The 27,648-nt window shown below is 39.9% G+C and overlaps 1 protein-coding gene across 4 annotated transcripts in view; it reads left to right on the top strand.

The window, feature by feature from the left end:
- Positions 1-27,648, top strand: part of CLYBL (citramalyl-CoA lyase) — a 170,801-nt gene that overhangs the window by 127,297 nt on the left and 15,856 nt on the right. For 2 of the 4 annotated variants that reach the window (XM_064440634.1, XM_064440636.1), the window contains exons 3-7: positions 14,788-14,976; positions 18,530-18,637; positions 20,444-20,537; positions 21,928-22,095; positions 27,182-27,306. In XM_064440634.1, coding sequence (XP_064296704.1) covers positions 14,788-14,976; positions 18,530-18,637; positions 20,444-20,537; positions 21,928-22,095; positions 27,182-27,306 — 684 coding nt within the window. The remainder of the gene's footprint in view (positions 1-14,787; positions 14,977-18,529; positions 18,638-20,443; positions 20,538-21,927; positions 22,096-27,181; positions 27,307-27,648) is intronic. The other 2 variants (XM_064440635.1, XM_064440637.1) reach the window with 2 other exon arrangements.

The raw sequence follows: 27,648 nt of genomic DNA, 5'->3' as shown, positions 1-27,648 counted from the left end.
CTCCTTAAGACAAAACCCAAAGGCACTGGCTCACACTTAGGTATGTGGTGAGGTAATGGTTTGCACACATGAATAGCTTTTTGTCAAATAGTCTCTTATTGCTGTTGTTCTCCCGGCTTTTGTTTGGTTTAGTCTATGGGCAAATGGTTTGCTCTATGCCTGTATGATACGTAGATCACACTGAGTACCTTCCTTACTGCAGTACACATACTCAACAGCAGCAATGGGTGTTTGGTTTTAACGCTGCCCCTCTGAAGAGATAAGAATTTGATCACTACATAAATGTAATTGATTTTTAAGGTCCAGATCTTTGTCTAAATGGCCACTGATTTAGCGGAAGTGTCAGTTTAATACAGATTTGCAAACAAAGTCTGGGCACATTTTAAAAACCCCTCAGTGTGTCAACCCTCTGTTGTTTTCCACAGTTTTATCTGACCACAAGTTTGCAAAGCGATGCTGAGGATGTGACCATCACAGAGCTCAGGCAAACATATGCAAGTTGCAGCCAACCAGGGTTTCTGATGCTTTCACATTATGGGCAGGGAGTTACTTAATCCAAGGGTCAGGACGCTCATTCAGGTTTAAAATTTTTTTCCTTCTGTGTAGCCAGCAGTTACAAAAAAATCTCCTTTAGGGATGAAAGCCCATTTTGAACTTGTCTAAGAAGAAGAGGATGCAATTCTGGCAATTCAGTTCTAGCAATTCCCTTTCAAGAGGTGCTGCAGTATGCATTGCATTGCAGTATTTCTAATTTCTACCAAATCAGGGTCGCTCTCTGCGAAGCAGAAAGAGGAAAGGTTTCTTTTGTTACTCGTACATGCAAGAGCCATGTACAAAATAAAGTATTAAATACAGTAATTACAGTAATTTTTGTTAAAATATTACTACACAATAAACCTGTGGCTTTGAAAACTCTACCAGAAGCAAAAGAAAAACAATCTGTAATGAAAAAATTGAAATCAGAAGCCACTAATAACACTAAAGGGAGCCCAGAAGCCAAATTAATGTTTCTACAAAGAAATACTTTCCTACACCAGGCAAATTCCTGGTAAGACTCTTACCTGGGTCTTTATATATAGGATTCAGATTTCATTTTGAAGCATGCTTTTTACAAACTGTTTAGTGTTCATGTGTCATTACCACTGTTGGGCCAGATTGCACCTGGCATCGATATAAACAAAGCTTTGGCAAGAATTCTTTCCTTTGGGATGGAGACATCTGATTTTCAAGCTGAAAACATGTCAGTGTTGCAAGACACTCCAAATAGGCTGTTTTACCAGTGCAGTAAATTAACCCGCCTGGTGTAGTGTTAAATGCTTTACAAACATCGACTGAAGGCGAGGGAGGGAAACAGCAAAAAACAAACAAAAACATTTCAATAACTTGTTTGACTAGGAGCAGTGAAAAAAGTACAAGCAAAGCTTGAAGGGAGGGGGTGATCCTTGGGAGACAGGACAGCAGAAGAACAGATTTTCTGAATTTTGTCCTGTATTCAACCCAGAGAGCGTGCCACGGCATGGAAAGACACAGAAGGAGCAGAAAGAGTTATATAGACAATAGAAAAGGCATCTTCATTTGAAAAACAGATTAGGATAACAGCAAACAATGACTCTAACTCATCATCTCCTTGTCTACAGGAGGAAGGCTTTTTGAAAGCTATTGCATGCAAGAGGTTTGTCTGTAATGCTGCGAACGGCTGGTGGACAAAGACTACGTAGGCAAAACAGAGGATACAATATTAGGCTATCCCCCTTGCTTCCCCATTGTTCAGGATGAAAAAGCTGAGCTGAACTTCTGGGCACACAGAATTGGCTGAGTGAAAGCTCTCATCGCTAGATCGTGCGTTTGTGCTAAGCCTGAATGGTCTAGAGGACAATGGGGTTCAACCTGCCTGTGGCTCTACAGCGATTCTACAATATAGAAGTGAAACTAGAATAGCCAGAAAGTAGGTCCACATGCGTATGGAGTCAAACAGCAACCTGTCCTGAGAAACACAGGCAGAAGCAGTATCCCTAAATATATATATATATCTATATAGCTGTTAGACTGAAGCCATTTTGCTTCTCTTCTCTTGCTATTTTAATTATCCTGATAGCCATCTATTTACAAACATGCATGTAAGCGGCCTAGAATAATTCATTAATATTCATAAGCATTCATAAAATGTGACAAAGTTTATGTTAGGGTGGATGATAATTCCCAAGAGGGTTACATTTGTGTTGAGTGTAGATTTATATTAGTAAGATTCAACATGATTGATTCTTGCTTGGCCAGTTATAGAGGACTTAGCTTCCATACTGGCAGGGATTATATCTGGTCAACAGGAAAGGAAAACTGGCCAAGAAACTGCCAACGCAGAATCTGAAGCTGTGAAACCTGGTCAAGAAGAAATAAAGCCAAATAAGCAACAGATGAAAAATTATCTTAAAGCAAAGATCAAATCACTCAGTTGGAAACGAGAATTGTATTGGAAAAGGTGATGCTGAGAGCATGAAGGGATATAGGAATTTTTTAAAAATAATATTAATAAATAAACTGAAGTGCTGAATAGCAGTATTTTTCTAAAAATGGACCATAACATTTTTCAAAAATAAAAAAGTAGACAGTTTTAATACGCTGAAGACTTCTGACAAATAGCAGAGAGGGCTTCTAAACCTTGCGAATCATTTGGAAGAGAATGTCAGAGGTCTCAGTACACAAGAGCCATGGACATACCAGAGAAAGTCCAGCGATGGGCTGCAGAGATGGTGAAGGGACTGGAGCATCCCTCCAGTGAGGAGAGCCTGAGAGAGAGACTGTTCAGCCTGGAGAAGTCTCAGGGTTGCTCATCAATGTATATAAATTCCTCAAGGGAGGGTGCAAAGAGGACACAGCCGGGATCTGCTCAGTGGTGACAGGACTCAGGCCCGGTGACAGGACGAGGGGCAATGGGCACAAACTGGAGCACAGGAGGTTCCCTCTGAACCTCAGGAAACACTTTTTTACTGTGAGGGTGACCGAGCACTGACACAGGGATGTTGTGGAGTCTCCATCCTTTGAGATACTCAAAAGCTGCTTGGACATGGTCCTGGGCAACTGTTTCTTGGGTGTCCCTGCTTGAGCAGGGGGGTTGGACCAGGTGATCTCCAGAGGTCCCCTCCAACCTCCGCCATCCTGTGATTCTGTGACTGTCTAAAGCCTACTGGGGAAGGGGATAGATCAAATGAGGAACTGGAAAAGAAAGAGACCTTGGTAAAATACACACTTTACAACAGTTTTCTAGTACTGTTATACCTGATACAGCACCCTCAGACATTGGAGTAGTCCAGTGGGCTCAAGAGGGACAACAGACTTGCTCCTGCACCTGTGCTGCAGAAACCTACTGCCTCTAAAGAGGAGACTTCCTGGGAAGTTTAATTGACAATTGCACACCAAATGAAAGACAGCTGAGACAAATGGGTAGGGGACTCGCTGACAGATAAAGCCAAACAGCATTGATGTCACTGTATATTTTGCCCTCAGAAAATAAGTTACGTTCTCTGGATGGAGAGCAAACCCTTGACAAGCGGTGTGAGGACCATCTTGGACTGTACTGGCCATAGCCCAATCCCAAGCGAAAGCAAAGACACCTTAACGAGCAAAGGACCTGAATGGCCTGCTGTGTCCAGCAGCAAAACCACACACCAGCACAAGCACATCAAACAGGCTGGTGGGGACAGTGCCTTGGAGTCCCACCAGAAAGAGCAGAGCCAGGGAACTTCCGGATGTTGTAGGGGTGGCTGCCAGATGGACACAACGCTCAGTGGCAAGCTGGCAGTGGAGGGAGCAGCCACTGCTGAGGAAAGGGAAGGGAGCATCACCTGAGTCCCACCAGGGTTAACCTGCACCTGATGCAGGTGATGGGAGCGGGTATTATGGCTGGAGAAGACATCTCTGTGCACTTTGGGGGAAAAATTGCGTTCTGGTCTCAATACAAAACACATTATTACCGGGGCAGTCAAGAAATGTAAACAATAAAGCAGAACAGTTTCTCTTAAAAAGAGTTTATTCAGTAAGTGGGACACATTTTCATGAATCGCTTTTGGCAGTCTTTCATCACATCAAGAAGGAGATTCATATCAAGTGAAAGGGACAAAAACTTGCTAAATACATATTTAGGTGAGACAGTTAAACAACAAAAAGCAAGTTGGGATATAATGAACAGAAATGGTAATTTAATGGGTGTCAAACTTGTGAATACTGAATTCCACTTTATCACTGTTGGTTTAAAATTAATATAATAAAACCAAAGCAGCAGTACTGTATGAATGCAATTACACTGCTATAAAATCCTGATTGTCCTTGTAGTTCATTCACACAAGAAAATAAACTATAACGCTAGCAGCACTTTGGCAAACAGATGCATGCCAAAGCTTAGCATCAGTTTAATGTTATTGGTGTTAACTAAATTCCAAGTCATTAAATCAGTACAAAGGCAGGGTCCAGGCTGGCCCCAGCATTTATTATATGTGTTAAGAAGTGGTCCAAAGCTTAACCCATCTTATTAGTCTTTTATTGACATTGCATTTGGCAGAGTCATTGTTCAAAAAGTGGGAAAAAAGACCTGATAAGCCAGACATGAAGAATTTGAGCTTAAAGCATGGCAAACTGCTTGAAGTAGATGAAATCCATGTCAGATTCGGGCTTGGACATATCTAACAGTAGGTAACAGAAACACGGGTGAAGGAGCCCGCCTGTTCAGGCCGGGAAAAATGTTATGAAGGGAGAAAGCAAAAGTTGTGTTAGTCAAGTAATTGATGATTTAACCCAGTGCACTGCTTCCAGATGCCCCGGTCAGTTATGCTGAGCTAACATTATGGGTAGTAAGTACGTATGGATGTAAAAATGGGGGCTCGTTGTGATGGTTGTTTTGGAATGCAGGCATTTGCTTGAATCGTACCTGCTACTCTCCTCATTAGCACAAAACAAGTGAAATGATGGGTGCTTAGCTGGTTGGCTCTGGTGGAAAAACCAAAAACAGCTCAAGAATTTCCTCTTTCCATGTTGCCCTTCCTAGCTGCTTATTGTCATCCTTTGCAAGCCCCTTGCTTGCAGCGGTGCAACTGTTTGTATGGCCGTGCTGTAAATGGGACCAATGAAATGGTCTGGGTTTAAAAAAATCCTGTTCTCCCACCCAGAACTAAAATAAACCTGAGTTTTTCTAATGTGGTTGCTTCAGTGATCCAGTTTGCATCTTGGCTCAAGAAACAGTTGCATTGGAAATGCTTGCGTGGAGAAAGAAAAGGACCATGGAGTGGGAATAAGCAGAAGAGGGTAGAAACTGCTTAGATCTTGCAGAAATAAACATACAGTGATTTATCTTATACTTTTATTGGGGAATATGCACCAACCTTACTTTAAACTTTACAGATATTCCAGAAGACCCACTAAGGAGCACCTTCTCAGTCAGCCTAGCATTAAAGCAGTTGATTTCATCAGGAAAAAAATAGAGCTGAAGAAAAGCTTAGGGAAAGAAATGTCACAAGTTCCAGTAATTTGTTCCTTTGCAGTCAGGAATACCTAAATTAGGAACTTTTTGAATACCAATAAAATGAAGAACACCAATTAAAAAAATTAAGATTTCTTCTCCACATGTCTATAAAGATGTGTATTATATTGTACCAGTACAATACATCTATCAGTAAGGTACAAATTTCATACCACAACCATAGGATGGACACAGAGGAGATTTGACCTAGAAAATAACCACCTCCTCAGGTCCCACTTTCAAACGTGAGAAAAATCTCAGTTCCTTTAACACTGATCATATATCTAGGCAGGGAAAAAGTCACATTGTCAGATTTGGTTTTGGACCGCAGAAAACAAGTGAAGTTATTTCTAAAAGGTCCTTACTCCTTGCCATGAGTACATGAGTCATAGAGCTGATTTTATTTTATATATGAGGGCTCAGCTCCTGCCGCAGCTGGTCACTGCCGATGCAGGGACATGCAGGACATGGCATTCTGGTGCTGTTTCCCCTCAGCCACTTCGGGGGGGTGGGGATGGAAAGAAGGGCGTACTGCTGCCCATCCTTCAGGGGCTCTGCCAAGAGTGAACAGCTAGCTGTCATGGGCTTCATCACATCATTAGGAGCATCTGAGAAAATGTTGCCTATAGGAGATGCTAAAACCTGCGTTTGGGGTGGAGTGGGATGTTTGGATTCCTTGACTCACCCCAGGCACCCATCCAAGAGGGATCTCTATCAGAAGGAAGCCCTTCTGGTAGAGGAAGACGAAGGATTTCTGGCAAAATCCAGTGAAGTGAGGTGGGCCTTTGTTAAGGTAAGCACTGGCTGAGAAATACATGTATAGAACAAGTTTGCTTTGCGGGAAGGCAAGAGTTGTGTCAATTTAGTGCAAAGCTTGCTAGATCAAAGTTTCCTGTGTTGAACATCCCTGTGGAGAGCTATCTATTCAGTCCTCCTAGCATCTACTTCTTTCAAGCTTCTAAACTTAAAAACATCTAAAATTACGTTCATGCTCTCCTAACGTTATTCTCCCACAGAAGTAATTACTGCAATAATAGGCTACTTCTGCAATGCTAAATGCACGTGCTCCAAGGAGAGATCCCTGGTGCCCTCACCTAGTGGGGCAGAGGGGCTGATGTCCACATTGCATAGGGGCAAACCTCAAGAGCAGACTGACTGCAGTGACAGATACGTAGCACATGGGTCCGCGGCTCCCCATGACACACAGAGGGGCTTTGGTGGACCTACAGCGTGATTGTTTTTCTGGGTGCTTTTTCTTCAGTTCCATCAGCGGAACTAATACGAGCAGTGTGCCATATCAACATGGGGGTTTTTTAACCGTTAGCTGAGGATATGTGTTGCATGCCCTGGGGCACAGCAAGATTGCACGTGTGAGTGTTTGAAGGTACATAGGCCTTGCTGGAGCAGCGTCGCAGTGCTGAGCAGGGTGGACGCAGCTGAACAGGGCAGAGTCCTGCCCATAATGCTCTTTGGGTGTGATGCCTGCAGAGACCCATCTCTAAAACCACACCTTTATTTCTATTTGGAGGAAATAGATGATCGACTGACCCAAAGGAGAGGCTGGATGTAAATGAGCAGTTGTGCCTTGTGGGCAGTGAGGGCCCAAGGTCTTCAGGTGAAGATGGTATCGATTTTCTCAGAGGATTCATAAACAGAAATTGAAATTAATCACATGATCTCACAAGGGAGTACAGGACTGCATGAGATAATCTCTGCTTTAAAAAGCTGCCCATGAGATGAGAAGGTTTAAGTCCTCTCTAGATAGCACAAGAATGCACCTGGCAGGAGGACTTCCATGGGGGTGCCTTGCTCAGCGTGTGACACCTGAGTGACCAGCTGGTATCATAAATCCCCTGCTAAACCTGTTGCATGGAAACACATGCATCTACAAGGTGACACCACTTAACCTTAAAATGTGAGTTGAAAAGCATGAGATGAGAGCTTTTTTGCACAAGTATGATTTTACTGTGGTCATGACCCATAAACACTTGGACTTGGGGAATTCTGGGATTTTGATCACATTACAGAATGTTGTTTTGCTGATTTACCAGTGCAAATAAAGCACTTCTTGCAAATTGAGATAAGAGCTGTAATCAGTATTTGTACAGTACCAAAAAACATGCACAGTTGTTCCACGTTTTCTCTTTGAAACACGTAGCTTTATTGAGACTGTGGGTAGACTGGGAAAAGCTTCTTCCAGAAAAGAGGAAGGATGAAGGAAGCCATGGCACAGCTGACCTGACTTTTCTTAATGCCTTCTTCATTCCTTGGGGCTTCTGAGCAGCTTGGGGCAGACGCTGGCTACTTCGGTACAAGCAGGCATAAGCCTCCAGCCAGTTGTTTTCTTTCTGATAAACTTTCATTTGCCTTTAGCTTGCCTTTAACCTTCCACACTGTTTAATGTTTACCTCATTTGGCTTTAATTTTTTTTCAGATAATTTATTAAATAATTGAGGCAGTAATTAAATGGTGCTTCTGATGGTACCTATTTCCCGATCTTCAAAACCTTTCATCCATATCTCACTTAGAATCACCACACCTGAAATCAGCTGCTGAACAGGGGCTGATAATTTGTTAAAGCAGATGTACTTTTGACAGACAGCAATGTATTTCATTATCAGCATTAACAAAAACCTGCATTTATAAAAATAAAAGAATGGACACCTAAACATACACATTTTCCATAATAATTTATTACATCATGCCAAGAAAATATATCTTAAATGAGAATATTTTTAAATAAAAAAAATGGTAACATACAGTTAAATTGATGTCCTGGATGAAAGAAATGTATAGCCTTTTTTTTTTTTTAATTGATACATCAGATTGAATATTTTGTGGTCTCATTTCATCGTGCAGCAGCTCATTCGGACTGTCCAGGAAGACTAATTAACACTAAAGCTTCTAAAGAATTTTCATTTGTGATGCTAATCTGTCACAAAACCAAAAGCACCCTCAGAAAGCGAGGGAAAAAAAGTAAAGAGACTACATCTTGCAGCCAGCTTAAATTAGCGTTAGCTTGATTTGTCTTAATTGAAAGGTTGTTTACATCTCTTTTGTAAGTGTTTATAAAAGTTGGCAGACAGAAGAATAGCTGCCTACGTACATGAACAAAATTTTCTTTTATTGAAGCTGTTGTATATACTACTGTCATTAAAAAAAACCTTTTTAAATATTTCTGTACACATAGTCTTAAGGTAAAAGCCCGTCTCTGTGTTTATGTATACACACACACCCCATGCTGTATTATTTTTGCTACAGAAATATTTATGCTAAGTCCTCATATTACATGACTATTTCTGTGTGCCAATTGATTCTAGCAGCCTAGTGGCCTCTGTTTAAATTTCTTTGAGATACATGCAAGTCAGAAAAATATCTTAAACACAACTGGTGAAAATGCTCTTGCACTAATATACACATCCTTGGCTCAGCAGAAACGTAGTGCTTACATAGCTGAGCGCCCATAAAGCTTTATGGGGGTCCATGGACCCTGGGTCCTGGTTTACTGGCTGGGTGGACCTCAGATTCTTCTCTGGTTCCCCGTGTTCACAGCATCTCAAGCCAGGCCATCACCCGATCATCATATGTGGAAATGGTCCAGCTCTGATGAGGTTGGATAGACCTCACCTAATATCTTCAGGATCCACACTGGCCACACTGGTAGAGGGAGGGAGAGGCTTGCAAAACTTACATGGCAGCAAGCATCTCCCAGCTACTCATAAAGAGCTTTAAGAGATATTGTCCCTTAAAAATACCGGATAAATATTGTTGATAGGGGCACTGATGCATTCCTAGACCTTAAATAAAACTTCTAGGAAAATGGGCAAAGAAATTAAGATAGAGCATAATTAAATTGCAGCTTAGTTCATAATACTCGCCACCAAAGTTTGCTTCATTTTAGTGTTGCTAGACCATGTACTGCATGTAAAGACAATTAGCAGAGCCGAGAGAAAAGCAGCAGATGCTAGAGATGCACGGAGTTAGATGACTCATTATGTCACGAAGAATCTGTCTTTCAGAAAAGTGAAAAGGTTGGTATAAAAAAAGGCTTGAATAGACCAAATAATTATTAAACAAAGAATTCAACAATTTCAGGAAAGAGTAGTGGAAAAAACAGAATCTTGCAGTGCTCTAAAACATGCGTTTGCCTGAACTGCAGAGGGGAAACACCGACATACACGACAGAGGCCTTATTCTCCCTCCTCCTCCTCACTCCTGCCCCTTCTTTCCTTTAGGATTACATGGTGGGTTTGGCGTGTTCCCTGATGAACCAAAAGAAAATGTGTTTTAAAATTTCATAGGTCTTTAAAAACCCCTCAACTGGTTATCTGCTGAAAGATAACTAAAAGAAATTATTTAATAACAGCTTCCTGAAGGCTTTGTGATGTGTGCATATTTTACAGCAGTTTTTCAGTCCAACAAGACTAACTAGAAATAGGTATTTGCCATTTCAAAGATTTATTCTCACAAGAACCTGATGCATGTAAGGCAGAGGCAGGTCTCATGAACCAGGCGCCTCGTGTTCTCAGAAACACTGCTCCGCGGTTACGGTTCTCTTTGTTTCCTTAAAAACAAATGTAATTTGTCTTTTCTCTTGCCAATCTCATCTGTGAATTTCAAACTAAATGAAGTATCATTCTGTATGGCATCGCTTCACTGACAGAGAATTAAGTGTGTAAAAAATGTCAGGCTTTCCCTCTGCAGAAACTCAATTTTACCCAAAAATACGTAAGTATATATGTGCGCTTCTGCAAAATCTTCCTTGAGAGACGCAGTCGTAGGGTATGCACTAATATAAGTGACAAAAGATTCAGCAGTGTCAAGTCCTGTAAACAAACCACTCCAGGGAAGTAACATTAACACATAACTGTATGTTTTTACCATGTCAGACCTGTCACAAAAAATAACTGGAATTGTGATTATAGTAATTAATTTTTCCTCTGCCATTTGAAACATGCAAACTTATTATGGCAATGAGGATGATAGATTCTGGCCTGCGATTTTAGCACGTCATATATTTACATTTCCATATGAAGAATTATTACCAAAAGATGTTAACAGGATGAGATCTACACAAAGACATATCTTTAAGTATACCCACTGTCTTTACATGAAGACCTGAAGGTCTTGAGAAAAAAAAGGGGGTAAGACTAGGCAAGAAATATCAAGCAAAACAGAGATTTTGCCCCCAAAGTCAGGCAGGTCTAGAAATCACAGTGCTGGAAAACTGGTTTGCGGTGTATAGTACCAGTTTGAAAAGAAAGAGGAAAATGTCATTCTTCTGCCTGCTATTGCAGTCCCCAAAATGCTGTTCATCTGACCATCTTTGTTTCCTTATTGTTGTATTAATGCTGTGTCCAGGATGAGTGGGTGGTTGAGCTTCCAGCTCTGTGGCATTCCTTGTTTTGAAGCAGAAATTTCTATGTCTTGACATATAACTTAAAGAAGGAAAGTGGGGGGGGGGGGGCGGGGAAGAAAGAAGGAAAGGTACCGATTCAGCTGGTAGGGGAATGTGATAATACTGTTACCAAAGGCACCTATTTAGGTGCACTTATACTAGGTAGTTTTATAAATAAGCCCAAGGGGCTCCTTCTTCACCGACACCCCTGTCCCCGAGTCTCGCGCTCTGCCTGCCTGATCCCATCCGACAGTAGAGCTGATACCGCACTAATCCCCGCAAGTTTGGGACTAATGAACTAACTGCTGGGCTGCCGCCACGGAGCTTGGTCCCAAACTATACTGTACTTCACACTCGATTTATTCTCCAGATGGCGAGACTGCGCAGCCCCGCCGCGAGGGACCACCTCTTCCACTGGAGTGTAAAAGTGGACGGATGTTGTTTTCTTTGCAGATTTGATAATTCAGAGCTAGGAACTCGTGAGGATGGCTAGTTATTAGGTTTAATGGGTGCCAATCGAGCCGGCAACATGCGTATTCCCGTCTTTAATTTCAGTGCCTGTGTGTCTGGGTGGCGGTGGATTTGTCGGCGATGCTGCATCACTGAAACCTTTATCTTCTCCAGTTGGCGTAGCTGTGTGCAGTAATGAACGTCTTCCCGTGTCCGCCTCTGAGTCAAACAGAAGGGATGCTAAAGTAGCCACCCTGGCCAGCGTTTTTTTTTCCAGTGGGTTTTCCAGCACGAGCTGCAAATTTAGCATATTTTAATAATATCACTGCTTACCGTGGAAGCTCTCTGTTGTCTTTCTCTCTTGTTCAGTTTGATAAAGAACCCAACCCACATGGGACCCAATGGGAATACCACCATCCCAAGCTACCTGGGGATGGAATCATTTGCTTAACAATCAGGTTTATTTCTTTATCAGCTATTCAGCCATGACAGAGTATTATCCAATGTTGTAGCTCTTGTGTGAAGAACAGGGTAAATAATTTTTTTTCACCTTTCCTTAAAAATTCTAGTTTGACCATTCTTGGCAGGGACTTTACATACAGTTGGGAAATGTGTTTATTCTTGCATCTACTCCTACAAAGACCTTATTCTATTGAGAACTACTTCCTCTACTATTACGATGTTGGAATAGTTTACCTCGCTTAAAATTTTAGCTTTTCACATGAATCCTACATTAAGAATAGCATCTACATTTCACTGCGTAATGAGGCAGAAAGGGCTCTCCCTTTCCTCCATGTTTTTAGTACATTTAGTCAGAGGTTTTAGTACATTTTTTTATTTACCCATGAAACGTTTTATTGGAAGCCTGGGATATACCCCACTAACATCAGTGGGATTTTCTCCGTTGTAGGAAGGGTAGGCACCGAGTCAAATCCCTCACCAGGTCTGACTTTGGCAAGCAGGTCCTCTCAGTTTGTCCCACAATTAAAAACATAAATTAAATCCTGATGTGGAAACTATAGTGACTAGAAGTATTTTATCATGGAAGGGAAACATTTCCATTCCTGGGGTATCTAAGCAGACAGATCTAAAACGTAGTGGTTCTAAGAAAATGCATCAATTCTCAACCCAACAGATGGCATGGGTGTGTTAACTAACATAGCAACATATTTTCTATTAAAACATGGGAAAAAACAACAACCCCCTCCCCATGTTTGTTGGTTGGTATAAATTCAGTGAAGTTGTTGGTTATTTTTGGGATACGTACCAGAGGGCTGCACATTTAGTTTATGTAAATTGATAACAGCAACAGCCTGTTAATAAGTGTTTTGTATGGAAATATACCTAGAAAGACACGATCTGTCTTTTTTGGGAAGGGAGTTTGCAGCCTGAGGAGGGAAATAGCTAATGAGACGGTCTACGGCTCGTTATTATAATCTGAAAAAAATCATAATTAATTAGGCTGTAAGTTTTCTAGGGATGTGCCTTCAGTTGGAATTGGATGCTGCCTTAGTGGATAATTTGGGGAGATCTTTCTTTTGCAAATTGGATCAGTGTGTGCTGAAACGGTGATAATCTGACTGTAATTAAAAGCATAAATTGGTTTGGAGCGTGTTTTTAAGCTACCCTTCTGCATCATATCCAGAATCTTTCGGCCCAGCCCTAGAAACCTGTTACCCCTGGTTGGAGAAGGAAAACGTAGGGGATTTGTATTACCCGGTAATGGCATCATATGGTTCGGTTTACCTAATTCGGAAGAACCATTTCAGACGGCTGTGCACCGGAGCTGTCTTCCAGCTGGACGTGTTTGTAGTAAACTGCATGCATCTTTGTGTGGCTTTCCTAATGGCCCCAGTCAGAGTCCATTCACAGCGGTTCGAACATTTCGGGTTGCATTTTCCAGAGATTACCTCTGAACGTGCCCCTTGATCGCAGCACAGGGATGCGTGCATGTGTGCCTCGTTCCCGTCTGTCCGATTAACGGGCATATGCTCCCAACCTTCAGAAAAGAACGGCTAGTAGCCCCAAGCTGAAGGCTGCCTGCTTCAGATTTCATTAACTTTCTGCTTCATTATTCCTTCCTTTTAACCAGTTAGAACCATCACTTGCTTTTCTCTAAACTTACCCTAATTATCGGGGGTCCCGGCCCTGTAAATCAGTACACTGCAGAGCTGTCTTAAACTGGCCTGGGAGACCCTGTTCTGATCGGACCTGACAACTGTAAGCTACTGTTCCCTCACGCTGTTTAACTCAGACCACATTGGGAAACCGCCTCTGCCCCTCTCACCGGCAGAGATTTGCATCCGTCTGGTTTAAATCTACTGTCATGTGCTGTCTTGCTGATTGGTATTAGCCTGGATATTAACTTTGATGATTTTTTTTTTATTTTTTCCCCTTGAGTTTGCCTGTTTTCTTGAAAAGCATCTCTATTCAGCGACTGCATATTGTTAAAGTCGTTCCTGTACCTCCATGAGTCAGGAGCTTTAAAGTTTTATTAGGCCCATAAAAACTCTTCACAAATGAAATGACTTTTGATAAGTGTGCATTTTGACAATGCGAATTTGTTAGGGGCTGTTGGCGACTGGAAAGAATTTGGGGTTGAAACTGCAGTTGGCAGGAAGCAGGGAGCCCAGCACCCTCCGTCTCCCTCCCCTCTTCTTCTCCAGGTCACAAAATGCATTTCATTTCAGAAAAGCATGCACATATTGTTCATGCAAATCAAATATTAAACAGATTTGTAAATTTACATTCACAAAAATAGCAAAGGGCCATGGGAAGTGTGTGTCTTCAGAGATTTTATTTCATGCCAGCAGGAGAATAGCTTTTTACGGGCATCAAGAAAAATCTACAAGTTATTTTGGTGTTGTTTTCACATGCAAGTTGTGGACTTTACTATGGGCTTTAATACGCTTTGGATACATGGAGAAAGGATGATTTATATAGCAAAACCAAAGAAGTATATGTACCTTAGTGCTTTCTGAGGTCCATGCTATTTTAGCACAGGCAATATAGCTATTAATTACAAAAATGAATTGTTTTATGCAGATTTATTAACACGTCATTTTTGTGAGTGCTGACGGTTAGTGCAACTCACTGTGGTTAGTATAAAGATTTGTGTTTGTTAGACATACCCAGCAATGGTGGACACAAAAGTGTTTTCTACGAGTGATGGTGTAGAAATACTTAGACATAGAACCCAAGCATTTTATTTAACAGTTATAAAGTGATGAGGAATGTAAAATTGCGAGATGCTGGTGATGACTGCTTCAATAAAGGTCCAGGAGTGACAGACATTTTGGGGACACCAATATACTGACTGTCTAGCTTTTTCCCCACATCATTTCAACAAGCTTCTGCTCAGTGCACTTTTCTGTCAATAGAAAATAAGTTTTCTTTTTCTTTTCTTGTGCCTTTGAATACATATATATTGTAGAGAGAAGCAAGACTGACAGTTGTGAAAACCCTTGAAGAGTTTGACTTTGGCCATGCTGAAAAGTGTGTTAGGATAAACTCTGTGTCCAGTGGTCTTGCAGAAGAAGATCTAGAGGTGCTTTTGCAGTCCAAGACCCTTCCTTCAAGCATGATGCTGCCAAAGGTTGAAAATGTTGAAGAAATAAGATGGGTAAGTAGTTACCTGTTTACCAACAGCACAGTAGCTTTTGGCTGAAGCTGTTGGGCCAAGTTCACACAGCCATGGAAATGAACGGCTGTGAGTTATGATGAAGGCTACAAATACCATATAATGTCATTGCTTGGCTAAGGTAATTGGGAAATGCATCCGTTTAAACGTGTGTAAGGTGTGCTATACAAAAAGGATAGGCCAAACACCTTGCGTTTGTAAAGAAAACCAGATTTATTTCTCCTGCAGTCAACAAAGAACCAACACTGATGTCAGAATACCTTATTAAAAGTAGAGACATAAATATCTGTCTCTTTTCTAAATACCCTAACATGCAAAATGACTGTCTATGTCCGTGTGCCTTAGTTACATGCATTGTAAGCAGGAGATGGGGAAACCATGTTAGCGACATATGAAAAAATGGGTTGGGGGGAAGGTCACTCCTTGGGGCAACTGGAGGAACAAACAGGAAGCTTTTAACTAGTGTTTTTAATTAGCACAGATATTATTTCCTGAACAGTTCTCTATTTCTTCCTTTTTAATTGCTGACAGGTGTGTTTGTGTTTCACTACTGACTTTTCAGCCAATAAAAACCTGAAATGTAAATGGTTGGCATGTCAAATTACTTAAGAAAACTTTGAAATAGGCCTAATTATGCTGTAATTGTTTTAATTGTCAAGAAAAGGGGGACGTTTGTTTAGATATACCATTATTTCTGTAACATGCCAGTAAAGGAATAATGCTTAATTATTCGCTTCTATATTTTTGCAAACTGCTAGCTGAGCAACTAGCACACGTGCAAGCTGTGATGAAAGGCAGGCAGACATATTAGGATCTATTTTAATCTCAGCATCTAACCTTGATCAAACCGTTAAGATCAGGCGTGAGCGTACAACTGAGCAAATACGTTGGGTTCGTGACGAGCCCCGTCCATTCCGTGGCACTGCCCCTTCGGCCTCCACCGCTCATGATGGAGAGTACCCTGTCCCCTTCCACCAAGGTTTAATTAAATTAACTGGAGAATACCTCTCAGGGTTTACAGCCATGTAAGTGTTAGACATAACTTGTCAGGAATGAATATTCATGCTTCCAAAATGGCAGGGCCCTTGCTGCCACCAAGTAGGTTTTGCGGGGAGGTGGGATGCGGGGGCTCTTTGACCCCTCATCGCCTTCCACCTTCCCTCTCTCTAACTTTGATTTTCTTCATGGAAAACAAGCCAGCCCCAACAACTTCTGCCTCATTGTCCACATTTTGCTTCCCTCTCACTTTGCCCAACCTTTGCACACAAAGCGCGCTCCGCTCAACGCCGCTGCCTTCTTTTCCCAATCCTCCCAAAATTCACTCCGGCGTGATTTTTCAGCCTCCCAGAAGCTGTTTATTTCCCCCTACACATACACCCCCCCTCCCTTCATTTTTATTTATGTGCAGCAGAAAACCTGGAGGCTGATGCACAACTAAAAGATGGGCTTACTTGTTTTCTTTTGTGTGAGAATCTCTTGCTTTCCTTTTGTCCCTAGTGTGGGTACTTGTTTGACTGGCATGGCTTATTGGACTATAACAAGCGTAACTCTCCCTCCTTTGTGGCGGGACAATTCTCCCACAAATCCCGACCAGTGTGCATTCTTCCTGACACACTATTGGGTGTGCACTGGAATTGAAAGAATTGCTGAGGCCTTGCTACTTCATCCCCTCCCCAAGCTTTGTGGGTTTTTTTTCCCTCCGCCTTCTTTTTTTTTTTTTCCCCTTTCTCCCTGAAATGAACACTTTACCAGGCCGGAAACATTTAATCGTCTCCTTTTGGAAAAAAAAAAAAAATTAATTGAAACTTCTCCACTTGTTACCTTTTGTATTGGTGCTTATTGCAAATTTTTTGAAAGGGAGAGGAAGGGAGACAATATTTAATTAAACGTGCTTTTTTTTTCACCTTCAAAGAAAAGAGAGTAAAAATCGCAGGAGGGTGGCTTTTAAAATATTTTAAAATAAAAGAAGAGCTCTGCTGCTTCGACTTGCACCTAAAATATAAACATGGTAGTGCTTTTTCCTTTTTTGTTCACTTAAAAGATAAAAATCGGATAGGCGTCTTCAGAATATATGCTGATGGCATCACATTATCTCATTTTCTGCATTCGCCTTTATGAAGTTTACTGTTTTCTGTTGCAGTAGTACCTGCCATACTGTACACTTACACATGTGAATTGCATCGGTCATTATTTTTCTCCTCCTTGCACATTTTTGGGTGGAATTTTCTTCTCCAGAGAAAAGTTACAGACAGGGTCATGGTGATGATGCAAAGCAAGGATGGGAAGGGCAGAATTCTTCATCGAAGAAAGCTGTGATTTATTTTGTCCTAATTGTAAAGTTACTGCAAATTGCTGGAAAGCTTTTTTTCAAGATCTGGGTGATTAGATTTTCCTTCTTTTGGGGAGGGGTGGTGGGGGGAAGCTAAAAGGGGAAATAACACCTCTAATCCAGCTTCTGGTAAATAGGCTGCCAGCTTTTAAAATGAGTTTCCTTTCTATTAGTCAGAATATTATGCTAAGCCTTAAGCATTAGTTTTTTATGTTGCCATAGCAGCCTTATTCCTGCAGGGTTGTGACCTGCGATGATTACAGTACAAAGCTTATAGGGTCTTGAAACCCCCTTTGAAGATGAAAAGTCTTTGATGGTTTATATTTATGCAAATCTCTTAGATATGATTTACCCAACTGAGACTGAATGGAGAGATGATTAAAATTCCCTTTCCTTTGATATCCATTAATAGTCGAATATTCCTTAAATTTAAAATATATGCATATGTTATTTTTGTCTTTATTTACTAACATATTTTTGCCATACCTGCGATATGTTTATCTCCGCACAAATTTCGTGATCTGGACAGACATAATAGATTTACAATATAGGACTGAGGGTTTTTTCCCCTCTTTTTTTTTTTTTTTTTTCCCTTTTGAAAGGGGAAAAATCTGTGCAAGAGCTTTTGTATGTTTCCAGATGATAGATTTTGGAATTTGGGCTACCCCACTGGCAGCTCAGAGCTAGCTGTGAACTGGTCTCATGGAAAAAATTGGCAAGCTTTGGTCTTCAAAGAATTAAACTTCCTTTTTAAGGCCTTCCTAGGTAAGCTAAAAAAATTATGAAGAAAAGCCTATTGAACAAAAGGGTAACGGTGCCGTAATGAATAATACGGATGCCACTTAGAAGGCTGGGGAGCACTTCCAGTGATGGCAGTGCTGGACCTGAAACAAAACCGGACCTCAGGTACAGCAGCAATTCATTGTTTTCCAGGGCCCGCGGATTTGCATTTCACTAAGCCAGGGTGAGAGGTGCTAAGCCTGGGTTGTTTTGGGGTTTTTTTTGCAAACCAGCCTCCAAACTTAGAAATGTATGGGAATGCTGCGGTTTCGCCTTGCAGGCCTTGTTAAAAGCTGGTTTAATTTTTTTAATCATATGTTTTTGGGGTGGGGAGGGGTGTTCTTACAGCCAGGTGAAAACGTAACGTGTTATATATACATATAGACTGTTCTCTTTTTTTAATCTCTGATAGCTCATACTGTCTAGTTTCAGTTTTCAGACAAATTCTCACATCACCTAAAAGGCCGAACACTTGTAGAACCAATGAATTTTATCCCTTTTGTGGAAACTGCAGTGGGCTTGCTCAATTTTAAGGTAAGCAGGTCTTGAAGTGTTCATATTTTGCCATCTCAGCAAACTAGGACGAGCAGAATACTCCCCGGTCTCCCCCTAATTTCATCAAGAAAAAGAAGTTAAAAAATGCTGAACATGTTTTCCAATGCCCCCAAACATTCGTATGTTTTAACTCTCGTGTTTGTATTGTAAAGGCCTTCACAAATTCAAAATACTTCAGTGACGGAAGAGTTCCAGACAGCCCATGCCAAATAACAAAACCTCTCTGCATTACTTTTATCATTTTTAACACACTTGGAGTGGAAACGTGCTTCTCCAAAGATCTGAAATACTCACAGTGTTGCAATGCACTTGGCTATTTAGTAGTTATCAAACTTGACTTTTGTATAACGTTTAATTAGGAAAAAGAATTAATCATCATTTCACTATTGTTAAACTGGCACTTTTATAATGGTTTCTCCTGATAACGTTACAACCAAATTTCATGTTATCGTTTCTCTGTGTGTATGATGGGGTGTTTAATGCTAAGGTTAGAAGTATAATTAACTTTGAAAATAGCAAATATCTGAAGAATGTGCTCCTTTTTTAGGGTCATTTTAGATCAAATCTTATTTTTAAAGTGCATTTTAATATAAATTACCCCCCAACTTTTACTATCAAGTCCAGGTTTTTCAGAAAGGCGAGGCAGCGTGGTAATGAAATGCAAGATCTCGTGCTTGCACCAGGAATTCAGCATTTCCCTCCCAGGCTCTCAGGGAAAAGTTTCGGACCAGCTGAGGACACACGCATCAGAAGTATCTCCAGAAGTACTGGCAGGCCTCACAGGCAGCCTGCTCGTTTGATACAGCCATTTATCTTACAACACACGCTAACATATCTGGGAACATAACAAAGCAGTAACCAGACAGACACTCTCCTGTCCGGTGTGCATATGCAGAATTAAATAATATTTTAAACCATCTGAGGTTTTTCTTCACATGCAGTATTTTATAGCAGAATTTTTTAATATTGCAGTTCCTGATATTGGCAGGCGAGTTGCCTTTTAAAGCGTTCTGGTTAAGAATAAGCTGCCACAGAAGAACACCCATTAGTAGAGCTTATAATTACATCTGCCTTTCTCCACGTACCTTAGCCTTAAAAAATATTAATAGTATCCAAACATCGATATAAAATAGTAATATTTTGGAAATGCCCTTCTTCATAGAATAGCTACAGCAGCAAAATTTTTCTTGCTTTTATTTTAATACTTTTATGCAGCACTTGTTGCATTTTTAACTTCCTTAGCTACTTTTTAGTTGTATGTAACAGAAGACTTCAAATTGGCAAACCTATAAGGAAGACTTATATCCTACCAAGAATCCACAACTGTTCTAAATCGTTCATGTTATTTATTTAATAAAAGATATTCTGATCTTTATTTCTGTCTCTCATGCAGATATATTACATGTCAAACTAGCCAAATTTAATACTTTCAGTTTGCTTTTAAGCAGTATTTGACAAATCCTTTGTTTCATATTGTTACATAAATATCTGAAGTACTGATCCCAGTAATACCCAGGGTATTATGTCAGCCAGAAGGTAGGGACTCTGCTACTATGTCCTGTATTTACACAGACTAAGCATATAGGTACTTAGGGAAAGATAATATTTTCTCTTTTGCTGAGTCATTTTAAAGCACTGTGCGTAGTCGAGCAGCTATAATGGCTTTGCTTAATAGGAGCAATTTTAGCTGAAGGATTTTGGTACCACCAAATTGCTGAAATATCCTGTGTAGCCTCTCTGCGTCCTGCATTTCTGTAGAAACTAATAGTCTGTTCTCATTTGAAGGCTGTCTGTGAAGAAGCACTGCGAACAGGATCCCAGGTTGGCTTTCATTTGGATGCAGTCGTCTTTGGAGGAGAGGATTTCCGTGCCAGCATAGGTTGTTACCTGTGTGTTTACTATAAATGTTAACGTATGGCATTTGCATTGGAGAAGCCCAATGCGGTTTATGGCCATTGCTTTCCTGACAGGGATAACTGAAGTAATAACAACACTTGATTTTGCATTTTACATATTCACTTTTCTCCTTATTTTTTTTTCAGTGCAGAATGTGTCACTGGCAAATCAAAATGTGACCCCTGAGTGTTACAGGGCACTGACACTTTCTTGTGCTTCTTGACATGCGGTACCAAAAATTAATGGAAAAAAAAAACAAACCAAACCTGTTGAGTCACTGAAATTATTTAAAAATATGATATCCATACGAAACATGCACATGCTCTTAGGAACCACATTTAAAGTCCTAAAAGTCTGGTATCTGCTTCATCACTGTTTTACAGACAATTATCAGTCAGGCTTTTGACATCATGCAGAAATACTCTACTGCTACATTTTGCTTTCATATATTTACTTGAAATACATCCCATGTCAATACAGCCACATACATATTCATGTGAAAGCACTATTAGCCTTCCTCAAAAATAAAAAGAATTTCACAATTTCTATTATGAGAGGCCGCTCAGCTTCTTATTAAGCTGATTCAGTTTAAAGGTAAAAGTGCAGAGCTATCAACATCTAAATTAAAAATAAGTACATTAATGTAAAAATTAGCATTGCTTTACTAAAATATTCCTTATAAGCTGGAAATCTGTGTCTAAATAGTGACCCTAAGGAAAGTGAACATATTATTATGATTTTTTTTTTCCACACCAGCCTTCACATGAGCACATTGCTTAGCTGGTGCCCTGCGAGCACATGCAGTCTCGCGAATACTTTTGCTTCTTTTCAGAAGTCATCTACCATCATTTTGTCATCCAAACACTAAAGCTTAAATATTCAGCTTAGGACAACAGTTGTGACAAGACTCAGAACCAAGGAAAGTGCAATTCTATTCTCAGTGTGATTTTTTTAACCATTTAGTTGTACCCACTACATCAATTTGTGTAAAGCTTTTCTTGCTGTAATGTTTCTCACTGTACATAGAGTAAATAATCTAACCAAATGATTACTTCATGTTAGTCCCAACTCCACAGTCCTCACCAGCCAAAACTTCCACTGACTTCATGCTTACAACTCCTTATTTGAACTGAATCAAAATCTGAATTTTATAAGCTAGTGTTTGAAGAGAGATTTATTTATTTATTGCTAAAGCAGCTTTTATTTTCCCTCATAAGAGTATTATTTTGACAACATAGCCTTGGACTCCTCTTTTGTTCTCTAAATTGCTTAAACTAAATCTTGAAATATTTTTTTTTTATATAGGAAATATTTAAAATGGAAAGGTTTAAAATACTCTAGCCAGCTTTTCTTTGTTATCATTATTTTTGTAGGTGCAACAAGCAGCAAGGAAACCCATGATATTCTATATGCCAGGCAAAAAATAATAGTCACAGCAAAGGCATTTGGCCTTCAAGCAGTAGACCTTGTTTACATCGATTTCCGAGATGAAGAAGGGCTCCGCAGGCAATCAAGAGAAGGTGCCTCAATGGGATTCACTGGTATGGCTTTCTGCCGATGACTCAAAATAATGCATAGCTTCTTCAGTTTAAATATAGTGCTACATTTATTGTCACTTAGACAAATAACTTGGATTTTATTTCAGGTTATTTATCGAAAAGCTCAGTAATAGCAAGCTTTTCTATGTTTATTAACATCTTTAAAATGGGGGCTGGAAATTTTGCCTGAAAAGCCACAGGCTGCTTTTTCAAACCACGTCCCATGAAGCGTGTGACTGTTTTTGAAGATAAGTTGGAGGAGAGGCTGTGCAGTGATTCCTCCCATCACAGAGCACGGGAAAGGCAGTACTGTACTCTGCAATGACCACTCTAAAATTGCTTCCTAAAATGTGTGGTTCCCTTTCTCCTATTTTCTCTAAATGGTAGTTGTTTAAAAAATACTTTTTAGGTGAAGGAGTTGAGAAGTAAATGTTGTATGCTAATTGCTAGGGGAAAGTTATTTTCTTATTATCCTCTTTGATTTGTTTTTCATCTCCTGGCTCCCCTCCCAGTAAGTGCTGGTGACACCTACGGGTATTGGCAGACAGCAAGGGCAGCAGGCTCCTTGCGCCAGAGTCCTGTAAGGCAGGCTGTTATCCTGCGATTGGTGTACCAGATCACTCGGACATCCTGGTGGGACAGTGCAGCCACCAAAGAGTGGGGTTTTGTGAGAGAAATCAGCCATTTGACACAGGCATTAGAGAATTCTAGCATATAGGACGAACATTTTACATTGTTTTTCTCTAACCATCATTCAGGACATATGTAAGGTAATAGTGCATATCTTATGTTTTTGTTACTAAAGGCACAGGTTCTGGCGATGCATATATAGCAAACTATATTTTTACAGTTAGTGGAATATGATATCTTAAAGCACAAAGCAAAAACACAAGCGTTCTTTTAAGCGATCGCAACATGCCAGTTGATGCTCTTCAGCACAGACTCAGCCTTACTATCTGTAGAGCTTCAACATTTGCAAAACCGTATCTTGTTAGCTCTTCACAGCTACATTATCCACATCCATGTGGACTTCCACCCTTCATTTGTCTGCAATTGAAGCTGGGAAAATAACAGAGCTCCTGAATGGTAGCACCTGCTGATGGCTACCTAACCTCGACCAATATTTCCTAGCTTAAGGAAAGGCTTGATTTTTGAAAAAACTTAAGCATCTGAACTCCTGTTGACAGAAGATGGAGTTGCAGATGCCTAGCACCTTTGAGAGCACTCTCTTTGAATGCTTAATGTGTATTTAAATACTTAACTCGAGCTGCCAATTTAGGAAAGTTAGAAATGCTCAGCACAAACAACGTTAATGGTGGTTTGCACTCCACTGACTTTACAGTGGAGCTCGTCTGACATCAGGATAGGGTCCAGATAGCAGACAAAAAAAAAAGGTCATGTGTGGCAATTTAGGGTGTAAAGCAAATTTCTGTCTCAGCCAGAGAGGTGTCTTGCCTTTCCGTACGAGGACTGAAGATTTGTAAAAGGAACAGACTTCAGTAAGGTGAACTCACAGCTCCTGCTCTTTGCCTTCTGCCTTTCCACAACATTCAGCCACACATTTCCAAAATCCAGCAAACAGCCTGACAACCAGTCCAACCATAATTAGACATGGGGCAATACTGACTTTTCCAATTTGGTGGCCAAAAAAACCCCAAAATTAAAAAAAAATATTTAAATATAAACAAAACAGCAGGTTTTATATTTTTGGTAAAAAAGAAGGAAAAATTTGAAGTCAATCTAAAATGTTTCTTTTGTTTTTTGTTTCTTTTGCTTTCAGTTTATCTAATGTTTCTATAATGTTTCTTGCTTGTTTTGAGTAAAATAAAATATCATTTCAAAACTGAAAGCAAAAACATTTTGTTCCAAAACTATATAAATGAGTCATTTTAAGATTCCCAATTTAATATTCATCACAGAAAATTACAAATGGGTCTTAGCTTAATCCATGACCTTGTATAAAGCAGAAGTCTGTCTTCAGATCGTATTTGCCACTGACAGTCCTCTGATAATGTGAGAGTAAAATACTGAAATGTCACCTTAATAACAAGTTCAAAACACACAATTCTTGTTATTTTTAAATATTTAGGATCCCTTCCTGCTACTTTTTCACAAAGAATCAAAATCAGTGAAATCAACAGGACTAAAACAAGCTGAGGCTTCCAAGTTCCTCTCTTAGCTGGAGAACACACACTTATCTGCACGCACAGGGCCAAATTCATCAGCCTCAAAACTAATGCAAATCCAAAATAGCCAGCAAAGTTATGTGTCCTTAGGTTTTCCCATATTCAGATTTAGACCAGTAGAATTGGCCTTCATGGAATCAAATGTGTTCGCTCAAGATTGAACAAGTGAAATAATATAATAAAGAATTTACCAGCTATTTGGTTACTATTGTGACCCTCATTGCTTATTGTAGCCAAGTTTTCTTTTCCAGTTATCTTAAGAGCAGCCTGTGTTTTCTTCAGTGAGTGTGCTTACATAAAAGCAAATGTTTTCAAATGTGATTTAGCCTAATTAATAGATCTTTTATATCTATATTTGGGGGGGGGGGGGGGGGGGAGGTAATATATATAGCTACACACACACGCAAGAGGTTTTACAATGCCAGAACCTGTGGACTTAAAGTCAGTGCGTTGCTGATGTAAGCGGTCATCAGTTTTAGGAATGTTTATGTAAAAAATTAAGTAAAGCTTGCCATAAGCTTTAACAGCTGACGTAGTCATTATAGAAAGTCCTGTGCTACATGCTGAGAAGCCAGGTATAAATACAAAACACTATAGGTTCCCTCTCTTTTTGCGGTCTTTTTAGAAGACTAAAATGACACCATCATACAGTTACCTAAAAGACTTGACAGGTATTGATTTAAAGCACGATATATCAAGTGGTACTGTAAAAAGGATTTCACGGTCATAAATTTTAATGTCTTCCAATTTTGCACTCTCTCAGTAACTTGTCAATAACAACAATTCTGTTTAAAATATTTGCTGCATTCCTGCATGGCATTACGTCTATTATACCGTTATTTGGATACATAATCTGTGACAAAAATCAGCTGAGTGCTATAAATCAAAAGGTAGAATATATTCTCTGTAAATTGTTCTGGAGTGTTTTAATGCTAAAAAGTATAGCTTACTGCTGCAGATATCTTTATAAAAAAAAAACTTTTTTCAGAAATGTTTTACACTTTTGAAAATCGTAGATAAATATTTTTATCTTTGTTATAATTATAGACTGACTTTAAATATAATTTAAAATATATTCTACATTTTTCCCAGAAAGTTAAGCTCCTTAGGATTTTCCAGGAATTATTTATACACCCTTCAATTTTAGAATTAGTAGTTTAGCTAGAAAGAATTTGTTGTACTGCAAATAAGGAACATCATAATCTTATTAATGGTGACACTTGATTAAATTGACTAAGAAAACCTTTGATTAGACCTAATGTAAAACATATTAGTTAAGAAAATTTGTCTCCCCATAATTTCTTTCAAAAAATATGGTTCTTACTAAGTTTTAAGCTTTTACCTATATTTAATCTATTTTTTAAATAGTTATGACATTGAAATTTCAAACTGCATATTTGGATGCCCGTAAGATCATAAACTAAAGGTTGTTTAATAGGAAAGAAAATAAAATTGAGCTACTTAAGGCTTTTTAGGAAACAAACACAGCAACACTAAAAAAATCACTATTTCTTTGCTCATTAAATTAAGTAGATTGTGTTGCTGCATCCCGAGATTTTGTCTGTACTCCAGGTTGTTACTCAGACCCACTGCAGTCCGATAAAAGTAATCCCACTATTTTCTGCAGTGGTAGTTTCATTTAAAATAGGTGTATCTCTGCGGTCATGCGTGAGACTTCTTGTACCGAGTGACGGGCTGATTCCTAACGTACGGCTGGCGTAGCGTCAGGAGGAACATGGGAGCAGACCCCGTCGTGGGCAGGAAACCTCCTTAGGTCCTGAGGCTTCAAATCTCCCGTGCGTGCAAAAATCTCGCTCCCGTGAGAGGCTGCGGCGTGCGGCGGGACAGCGCGGCCATGGGACCCTCTGTGTGCAGGAGGCTGCTCACTTGATGGCAGGTTTGCAGGATCAGGCTCGTCCCTTTAACTAGTTTTGTTATCTGGCACGGAGGAGGGTCATTTATTCTGCGGGAAGCTGGGATTTACAGTAGCCTCTCTTTATTAAAACACTTTGAAACCAAAGTGCAGAAAACACACTGGTCTGTGAAATTCTCTTAGAAATAAACTAAAAAATGTCAAGTGTTTCACCTTAAAAACTGTCAAAGTAGATATGTGTTTGTTTTAAGGCAGCTAAATACAACAACAGCTTAAAACGGATTATGTGGCTGTCTATTCACGTTTGAAAATCTCTAGTAAAAAAAGGCAACATATATTTTTATTTTCTTAACATATGTTTATACAAGAAAGGATTTAAAATAAAAAAGGCACTTCATGAAACCTCAGGGCACGGCTGGTAGCTGTTTGCTATACTGGTGTCTAAATCGATATTGCAACCTACCTGCAACTGCTAACTACTGCAACAAGAACAATTTAAACAATAGTGAGGATTTTATGATGCTATGCCAATACTGAGAATTTAGGGCATGATCCTTAAGTAACTGGTAACTTTTCAGTCCTACAAATCTCTTGCCATCTTCTTCAGATCTCATTTTCTGAATGCATTTTAATACAACTTATTTAAGAGTGGCTGGAGCTGTTATTTATATAGTTAAATTCAGAGATGCATTATGCTTAAGTGTTATTGACTGCCCCGGCCAAACGATTGCACCTGAAAAGAATGAGAGAAGCTGTATGGATTGAAATGGTGAGGGAGGGGAAAGAATCGTGGGTTCTTTCAAGCTATCCTGAATGAAAGCATAGCTCAAGATATTTTTATTCTTAAAAAAACCTGGCAAAAGGCTACCTGCCTGATGTCCAGTTTAAAAAATAAAAGAAACCACGTAAAATAATTCGTTAAAGAGCAAGGAAGTCTGCAAGGCATATGAGAGCCTCAAGTGGTTGGAACATTTTGCTTGAACATCTGCTTGTCGATGCATGATTCTGGTGTTATTAATCTTCTTTGTAGGTAAGCAGGTGATTCACCCCAACCAAATTGCTGTTGTCCAGGAACAGTTCTCTCCGAGCCCTGAAAAAATAAAGTGGGCGCAAGAACTGATTTCTGCTTTTGAAGAACATCAGCGATTAGGCAAGGTAAATATTTTGTTAATATGCCATAGTGGAAACCAAATTGGAATAATATTTAAGATTTAGAAAGACTGGTGATGGCTCTTTGCATTTATCTTACGAAGTGTGCTGTAACTGAGAGTAGTGCTCGTGAAATCTGCGTCTGGATAGACTATAGAGTGTATGTTTATTATAAATGTGTCACTTCCCAATATATTTACAAATCGAGCGGCTATCTTTTTCTTCCCCTCTCCCATTTTAACTTTAATTATTTGATTACACAGCCTTTTGAGTACCTGCATGTATCTGCAGCAGCGGTCAATTAAAACGGCTTCTCCATTATGCCGCAGAGTCACGGTGCTACTGTCA

The sequence above is a fragment of the Phalacrocorax carbo genome, chromosome 1 (assembly GCF_963921805.1).
Source record: "Phalacrocorax carbo chromosome 1, bPhaCar2.1, whole genome shotgun sequence".
In the NCBI taxonomy this organism is placed as follows: Eukaryota; Metazoa; Chordata; class Aves; order Suliformes; family Phalacrocoracidae; genus Phalacrocorax; species Phalacrocorax carbo.
This window is presented reverse-complemented; position numbering and strand designations above follow the sequence as displayed.